General features: G+C 49.3%; 1 protein-coding gene across 1 annotated transcript in view; it reads left to right on the top strand.

The window, feature by feature from the left end:
- Positions 1–1,033: 1,033 nt before the first annotated feature.
- LOC146287607 (seizure protein 6-like) overlaps positions 1,034–9,088 on the top strand; it is a 75,022-nt gene continuing 66,967 nt past the window's right edge. The window contains 1 exon segment of the mRNA XM_084698678.1: positions 1,034–1,126. Within this exon segment, the coding sequence (XP_084554804.1) occupies positions 1,034–1,126 (93 nt within the window).

The following is a 9,088-nucleotide window of genomic DNA, read 5'->3' as shown; positions in this document are numbered from 1 at the left end:
CCTAGGTGATCGATCGGAGAAAATGTCTGTAGCTAATTTTGAGAGAGATTATAAAGGTGTGGATATGTTCTAACTTGCTCTGCCAATCTCTCCTTTATTCCTTCCATCTTAAACATTTGCTGAGCGTTCACTGAAGATTCAAAACAATGAAGTCAACGACGCGTGCCGTCTATCTAGCCAATCACTCTTGTGCGACACTGTGACAACATCAGCGCCAGTAGAAATTTCTTCTGGTAGGCGACACTTTCAAGCAACGGTTAAAAGTGTCGACCATGATGCCATTTCTATTGGCGACCTTTTCAAAAGTGTCTGCGACCTAAGTATAAAATGGGCTTTAGGCTCGGTTTCAGACACTTTCCCTGGAATCCTTTGGAATCTGATTCAAAATCATATTTCTGCAGGTTGGATCCTGTGTACATTACTTCAAACAGTTTTGAAACAACATGCAGATGGAGTAACCTGGCTGAACTCGGTAACCTAAGGTGACAGCTAGTGTTCAGCTTACAGGCTTAACAACTGAATTGTGTGTGGGAGTGACGAGTTGGAAGAGAATCAGATTAAGCAATAAACTGAACATGTTTTCAGCGGGATACGCCCTCTGTAGAGTGGGGGCTGCAGAGCTGAAGAAGTGTGGAGGAGAGCAGAAGGAGGAGGGACGAGGGGGGAAGCTGGGGTATTTTGTATGGGATAAAGTCCATGTACATATAAATGATTAAACTCATGACTGGCGAGTGATACCTGTGTCATCATGTCAATGTTAAGTGTGTATTTGTCTGTCTTAGACCCAAGACTTGGGTTTCTACTTAGGGTTAGGGTTACTTGTTGTGCATCGACAGACCTAGTGTCATGGAGTGTTTTTTAACAGTAGTTACGTAACCAAGCTAAGCAGGTCAGTACGTTTCCTAGAAAAGCTATTGAGGGACAACCACCTCCGGAGGAAAGACACAACACTACGTTTTATTCAAGCATAGGGTTGCCAGTGTTGTCAGTGTGGTCAGTTGTTCTGCAGTGATCCGGTTACAGGGGCGTTGTGATGGAGAGCTGCACTGGCCAGCAGGCTCCATCCTTGAGGCAGTTTGCTGCAGGGACGTACGATGAGTCGTATTACAAACTGTGTCTCCTGGAGGCAACACGGTCCTGGTCCTGGTCCTGGTCCTGGTCCTGGTCCTGGACTTGGTTCTGGTCTTGGTCTTGGTCTTGGTCTTGGTCTTGGTCTTGGTCTTGGTCTTGGTCTTGGTCTTGGTCCTGGTCCTGGTCCTGGTCCTGGTCTTGGTCTTGGTCTTGGTCTTGGTCTTGGTCTTGGTCTTGGTCTTGGTCCTGGTCCTGGTCCTGGTCCTGGACTTGGTCCTGGTCCTGGTCTTGGTCCTGGTCCTGGTCCTGGTCCTGGTCCTGGTCCTGGTCCTGGTCCTGGTCCTGGTCCTGGTCCTGGTCTGGTCATCTGAGGTGAGCTTCTGGGAGAAGCAGGGTTGACATGCTGGTGTTTGAGGTGGCTGTAATAACGGCCTTGAAGTGTGTCTGTTCTTCTACTGAGAGGACATGTTCTTCCTTCTCCATCCTTCTGTTTCCCAAATTCAGTCCTGAAACAGCCGATCTTTGGATTCTGTTGACTTTGCGCTTTTGAGTGATAACAGTTTGAAGTTAGTTCTGATTAAGTGGTAAAAGTTTGAAGATAGATGTGAATAAGGCACAGTGGATTTATTGTGCTCCTGAATGAGAAAAATACACAGTGAAAAATGTAATATATTTTCTAAACTGCAAACACAGTGTAGCTGTTCGACTGTGTGACCATACAGTCCCTAGAATCATGTCTAACCCCTGCGTTAGTCTCCATCTCTCTTTCCCCTCTTCTTCACCTCAACTCAGGTGTTCTGGACAGCCCTGTGTATGGTCTGGCCTAGTTTGTAGTTTGTGTGTTTGGTAAATGTTTCTATTCCCACGTATGTTCCTGGCCCGACTCTGTGATTTCCCATCAGGGATCAGTGAAGTAGCCGACCTACTGCTACTAACATTTCATTCCAAATGTTTACACATTTTTTTTCAAGTATGAGTTGTGTCATTCCTACAGTATTTCAATATTCCAAGCAGCCTGCTAAAGCCCCCCCCCTCTCCCTCTCCCTCTCCCTCTGCCTCTGCCTCTGCCTCTGCCTCTGCCTCTCCCTCTCCCTCTCCCTCCTCTCCCTCTCCCTCTCCCTCTCCCTCTCCCTCTCCCTCTCCCTCTCCCTCTCCCTCTCCCTCTCCCTCTCCCTCTCCCTCCCCTCCCCTCCCTCTCCCTCTCCCTCTCCCTCTCCCTCTCCCTCTCCCTTTCCCTCTCCCTCTCCCTCTCCCTCTCCCTCTCCCTCTCCCTCTCCCTCCCCTCCCTCTCCCTCTCCCTCTCCCTCTCCCTCTCCCTCTCCCTCTCCCTCTCCCTCTCCCTCTCCCTCTCCCTCCCCTCCCTCTCCCTCTCCCTCTCCCTCTCCCTCTCCCTCTCCCTCTCCCTCTCCCTCTCCCTCTCCCTCTCCCTCTGCCTCTCCCTCTCCCTCTCCCTCTCCCTCTCCCTCTCCCTCTCCCTCTCCCTCTCCCTCTCCCTCTCCCTCTCCCTCTCCCTCCCCTCCCTCTCCCCCCTCCCTCTCCGCTGGTATTGATTGGTTAAAACTCCCTGGTGGCAGTTGGCCTTGTGTAGCTGACAGTAACCACACTATTCATTATTCATCGCAGACATTACAGGGATCTACTGGGACGAATCTGAAAGTTGTTTCCATGGTAATTCAAAGGAGGATTCATCCCTTGCGTGATCCAGAGAGGTAAAAATAAACTTGAGGAAGTTAACAAGACCCCTGGAGGGAGAGAGACACGCTGTCATTAGGACTGAAGCCCTCTCGACCCTATTGACAGTCGCAGCAGAGGAGAGCAGAAAGGGGACAGTTTGGCCTGCGTTATTATGAGGCCTGGCTTATGATGAAAGCTCGTCTGTTGTGTGTTTGGTCTGGACTAATGTTGGTTTGCAATGACGTCCAGGGAGACAGAGAGGGGATTCTGTACACACCACTAGTCTAACACACACACCACCAGCCTAATACACACACCACCAGCCTAATACACACACCACCAGCCTAATACACACACACCACCAGCCTAATACACACACACCACCAGCCTAACTCACCACTCTGCAAATGGATCTCAAAAGACCCTTCGGTGTTCAACCCTCCTCTGTGGTCGTCTCTCTGCTCTGTGAGTTTCAAGACAAACTGGCCCCTTGATCTCAGAGCTGAGGCACATGGGGCACACAGATCAAAGCCTGCTCTCTCTGTCTCTCTCTCTGTCTCTGTCTCTCTCTCTCTCTCTCTCTCTCTCTCTCTCTCTCTCTCTCTCTCTCTCTCTCTCTGAGACACTGGATAGAGAGGGGTTAGGGTTAGGGAGGGAGTGGAAAGAGAAGAGAGGATTTAGGAGTGGTGGGTGGGTGTGTGTGTGTGTCTCTCTCGCTCTCTCTCTCTCTCTCTCTCTCTCTCTCTCTCTCTCTCTCTCTCTCTCTCTCTCTCTCTCTCTCTGAGACACTGGATAGAGAGGGGTTAGGGTTAGGGAGGGAGTGGAAAGAGAAGAGAGGATTTAGGAGTGGTGGGTGGGTGTGTGTCTCTCTCTCTCTCTCTCTCTCTCTCTCTCTCTCTCTCTCTCTCTCTCTCTCTCTGCCTCAGACAGTACCCCCCCCCCCCAGACACAGGAACCATGATATCTCTGCCTCCTCAGGGACAAACACACCATGTAGCAACGTCTGTGTGACAATCTCCCAGCTCCAGTGTCACATTCCTCAGGAAGACGCAGAGTGAACTGTTTCTCAATGTTGCCTCTGTCAATGTCCTTCCCCGTCTGAATATTCATGAGAAGGTTGTGATTAACTCAGGATTCTCCTTTGTTGAAACTCTTCCTGTGAGCAAGGTTCCTTAAATTAATTATGTTTGCCTAATGAATAATTTAGCTTCGGAAAAAGATAATTTTTATACGCTGTTGAGCAGCTGAGCGTGGTTAAGCAGCGAGCTGTAAGTCTGGCTGATTTCACATTACGCCTGTGACACAAGCATTAGCAGACAAATGCTCCCCCTGTTCCTCTCCATACCATGACTAAAATATTACCTCTGATTGTTTCCTGACAAGTGTTCAGTAACTGGAGCAAAGCCCGTTTGGACGACTCTCTCAATGACCTGCTTGCAGTTTTCAAAATGTTTTGTATTAATCCGTCTTCTTGGCTTAGAGAAAGCTGAAGGACTTCTACACACCGTTGATAAAAATCAATCTGTTTCTGTTTAGCACAATTACCAATTCACATTTCTATCCACTGGAACTACTTGATGTGTAATCAGACCTTCACAGTGGGGATTGAAGGGTTAGGACATAATCCACCAATTCAGTTAGCAGAGAATCCTGCTGATAGTAGCTGCAGCACATTCTTCTGAGTTGTTGCTATGGAAATTAAAGGTAACTATTGTAGACCCAATAAAAGCTTTCGGTTGTTCCAAGGTTTTTTCCTCATTCAGTATAAAACGATGCACCGAGGCAGGCAGTGTTGTCCAGCGTGTCGTCACGTCATGTTCAGGACTCTCAGCTCCTGATGCTTCTGATAACTGCAAAATAAGGAAAGAAACACAATTTCACTTCACAAGAAGTTGCTATCTGTATATACCTCGACTGATGCCTTTGTCCCATAAATAGTCTGCTCTGAATGTTGTTGATAAATCAAACTGGATAAACACCAAGAGTGCTACAGTTTCATTTTTGCTGGAAAATATTGTAAACATTGTGTGCAAACATCCGCACACAAACATGGACACACATACACACAGTATTTGTTCTCTGTCTGTCTGTCTGTCTGTCTCTCTCTCTCTCTCTCTCTCTCTCTCTCTCTCTCTCTCTCTCTCTCTCTGTCTCTGTCTCTGTCTCTCTGTCTCTGTCTCTGTCTCTGTCTCTGTCTCTGTCTCTGTCTCTGTCTCTGTCTCTGTCTCTGTCTCTGTCTCTGTCTCTGTCTCTGTCTCTGTCTCTCGCCATACCGATCCATGTTACAGCCCTAACCCAACCAGCACAGACAGCCAGCGTGCTGCATCCGTCCCCTGCTGTCGCTCCCCCCTACAGCGCTAGCTGTAGTGTTCACAGATTTAGGGTTAGTCTATCAAGCTGCCAACCATTGTTGGGCAACTTCCTTGTTATGTTTTTATGTTTAAGAGATTATGTTGATCCATACCAACTCTGACAAGAGGAAAACTCAAGGTCAACATTGACTTTTTTTGATCAGTCAGCCAGTAAATAAGTCAGTAAACCAGTCAATCGGTTTGTCTGTTTATCTGCCAGTTCAGCACAGTGGCTTTGCCCTCCAAGCTAATTAAGCGTCAGCCTTTGGCGGAGAGTTGTGAATCAATGAAATACTAACAGGCTGCTGGGACACTTGAGAAATGATATCAATCTACCACACCGTATCTCTTTGACCTCCCCCCTCCTCCTCCTCCCTCCTCTTCCTCCCTCCTCCTTCTCCCCCCTCCTCCTCCCCCCTCCTCCTCCTCCCTCCTCCTCCTCCCTCCTCCTTCTCCCTCCTCCTCTTCCTCCTCCCTCCTCCCCCCTCCTCCTCCCCCCTCCTCCCTCCTCTTCCTCACTCCTCCTTCTCCCCCCTCCTCCTCCCCCCTCCTCCTCCCACCTTCTCCTCCTCCCCCCTCCTCCTCCTCCCTCCTCCTCCTCTTCCTCCCCCCCTCCCCCTCCTCCTCCTCTTCCTCCCCCCCCTCCCCCTCCTCCCCCCTCCAGGAGACATGTTGAAAAAAGCACCTTTTTGCTCGTTGCTGATGTTGTTTGTGTCTATTTCCGGAGGAAGGTGCTGTCAGTCTCACACACATCACAAGGTTTACCAGGAATTATGAAACGTCTTCTTAGCTTATACGCTTTGAAGAATGCCGCTCTGCTCCTCCTCCTCCTCTGAGTGATGGCCGCTCCCTGAAGACAGGCGATGGGCAAACTGAAGAAAGCTTTCCAGGAGGACACAGTGATTTGAAGAGCTTTGCTTTATGCATTGATCAGAGCTCGATCAGTCAGTCTCATGCCATGGACTTAGAAGGCCTGGGGGTCTGGGGGTGTGTGTGAGAGTGTTAATTAGATAGTTATGCTGTGTGTTGTCTATGTACATGGCTTTAGAGTATAGTGTGTGTGTGCATCACTAGCGGCGGAAATTAAATTTTTGTAGCTAAGGAAATGGGGAGGCAACCATTGCAACAGAAAGACCACATAGCTGAGGGTTTAATCTACTCCCTTCTCCCTCCTCTCCCCCTCTTTCCCTCCCTCCCTCTTTCCCTCCCTCACTCTCCCTCACCCTCTCTCTCTTTCCTTCCCTTTCTCTCTCTCTTTCCCTCCCTCTCCCTCTCCCTCTCTCTCTCTTTCCCTCCCTCTCCCTCTTTCTCTCCCGCTCTCTGTTTCTTCCTCTCTCCTACCGTCCACTAGCTGTGAGATGACGACAGCCCCCACAGAGATGATTACTCTGGGTGTTTGGTGGGAAGCACGTGTGCACACACACACTGCAATTCAATTAGTGCCTTTAATCATCTGCTTTACCTCTGCTGATGTTGTGTGACATGAAGACACAGGGCACAGGCTGCAGGCCCCATCACACCCAGCCGGTTGGGATCAGTGTTGATTAGACAGCCTCTCTCCAGGCCTCCCTGCTCACTCTCTCAGCCCCAGCGCTCCTTCAGACAGAGAACAGCCTTCCTCAGGTATCACAGACCCACCTAGACATGTTACATTCAAAGTGGATTAAATATGAAATAGTGTGTGTGTCTAAGAGAGTGTTGGTGCGGGTAAATTGTGTGTGTGTGTGTGTTGGTTGGTTGGTGAGTGTGTGGGTTGATGGTGGTGTGTGTGTGTGTGTTTGAGAGAGAGAGAGAGAGAGAGAGAGAGAGAGAGAGAGAGAGAGAGAGAGAGAGAGAGAGAGACAGAGAGAGAGAGAGACAGAGAGAGAGAGAGAGAGAGAGAGAGAGAGAGAGAGAGAGAGACAGAGAGACAGAGAGACAGAGAGACAGAGAGAGAGAGAGAGAGAGAGAGAGAGAGAGACAGAGAGAGAGAGAGAGAGAGAGAGAGAGAGAGAGAGAGAGAGACAGAGACAGAGACACAGAGAGAGAGAGACAGACAGACACAGAGAGAGATGTGTGGGCTAATGTCAGGAGGATTAAGTTGGAGCAGGTAGGGTGGTGGCGTCTCCCGGAACTGCTGCTCCTCAAATTATAGAGGAGGGGGGAGAGGGGGAGCTGCTTTCCTTCCCTCATTGCAGGGTTTTAAAAAATAGCAGTAGGCGTGCAGTTCATCACCAGCTCGGCTTGCCCCCTGTGTGACTGTATTAGCCTGTGAGATCCTCCTGTGAATGTGTTTATGTAGGTTGAGCATGAACACCGGCTGGGTGACCCAAATTCCTGTTCCTCCAGACAACCCACACACAGAGTGTGTGAACCTCAAGCACAGGTGAAGCACTTCTGAACAGCAAGTCAGCCAAACTAACGTCTGGCTCTGTATCTTGGCCATGACAAAACAGACAGAGAGATCCTCTTCTGCCACATACACTCACAGACAGAGAGGTCCCCTTCTGCCACATACACTCACAGACAGAGAGGTCCTCTTCTGCCACATAGACTCACAGACAGAGAGATCCCCTTCTGCCACATACACTCACAGACAGAGAGGTCCTCTTCTGCCACATACACTCACAGACAGAGAGGTCCCCTTCTGCCACATAGACTCACAGACAGAGAGATCCCCTTCTGCCACATACACTCACAGACAGAGAGGTCCTCTTCTGCCACATAGACTCACAGACAGAGAGATCCCCTTCTGCCACATACACTCACAGACAGAGAGGTCCTCTTCTGCCACATACACTCACAGACAGAGAGGTCCTCTTCTGCCACATACACTCACAGACAGAGAGGTCCTCTTCTGCCACATACACTCACAGACAGAGAAGTCCTCTTCTGCCACATACACTCACAGACAGAGAGGTCCTCTTCTGCCACATACACTCACAGACAGAGAGGTCCTCTTCTGCCACATACACTCACAGACAGAGAGGTCCTCTTCTGCCACATACACTCACAGACAGAGAGGTCCTCTTCTGCCACATACACTCACAGACAGAGAGGTCCTCTTCTGCCACATACACTCACAGACAGAGAGGTCCCCTTCTGCCACATAGACTCACAGGATTAGTAGACACCAGTAGAGTAACTCATTGCGCTCTGCTCTGTATCTCTGGGTAACATGCTCCACCATGCACCTCTGCTGTGTGTTCTGGAGATGCAGTCAACTGTGTTTTCCTGCTTGTTAGTGACGCCGCTCAGAGATGACCTTTGAGGACAGATGAGACACAGCGGTTTGTCTCCCACCACTCCGCCGTGACCCCCGTTAGGCCTTCAGAGAGCCTCTGACCTTTCACCCCAACGAGGCAGTATAGGGAAGAGACAGGGATCACTGCCAACAAATCCATCGTCTAAATCGAACCCCTTTTTTTCAAAGGGCATAGCTTTGTTGTTTTGGTCGGGATTTATTTTTTATTAAGTCTATTTTCAGTTTTGTTGTTCAACGACAGGAAGTGGTTTGCAGCTCTGAGACCAGTGGAGTGAGTGTTAGTCATATCCACTTTCCTTTTGGCTTTTTGCTCTTTTGTTTCGTGTGTCCCTTGGCGATCGTTTTGTCAGTATCAGTAATGTGTGTAAATCCTACAGTGGGAGGGATTAGTCTGTGAGAGGTGCAGCTTTCCACCTCAAGTCATTAAAATAGAGCCTCAACAAGTGACAGTCTCTGTCTTTCTCTCTCTCGTTTTCTGGATTGCTCTCTCTGTCTCTTTCTCTCTCTGTCTCTCTCTGTTTCTTTCTCTCTCTGTTTCTTTCTCTCTGTCCGTCCATCTGATACATGTACATCTCTCTCTATCTCTTTCTACCCTTCGCCTATCTCTCTCAGTATCTTTCTCCTCTCTCCTGTCAGTTTAGCTGAGTTTAGCTGTGACCCATCTGATACAGCAGGAGCCCTTATCAGAACAGCTGAGACTGAGGTGATGATGACAGGCCTGGGGAGACAGAATAAAGATAGACTGTAT

Source organism: Hypomesus nipponensis, chromosome 5 (genome assembly GCF_054491055.1).
Source record: "Hypomesus nipponensis isolate SF chromosome 5, ASM5449105v1, whole genome shotgun sequence".
NCBI lineage: Eukaryota > Metazoa > Chordata > Actinopteri > Osmeriformes > Osmeridae > Hypomesus > Hypomesus nipponensis.
This window is presented reverse-complemented; position numbering and strand designations above follow the sequence as displayed.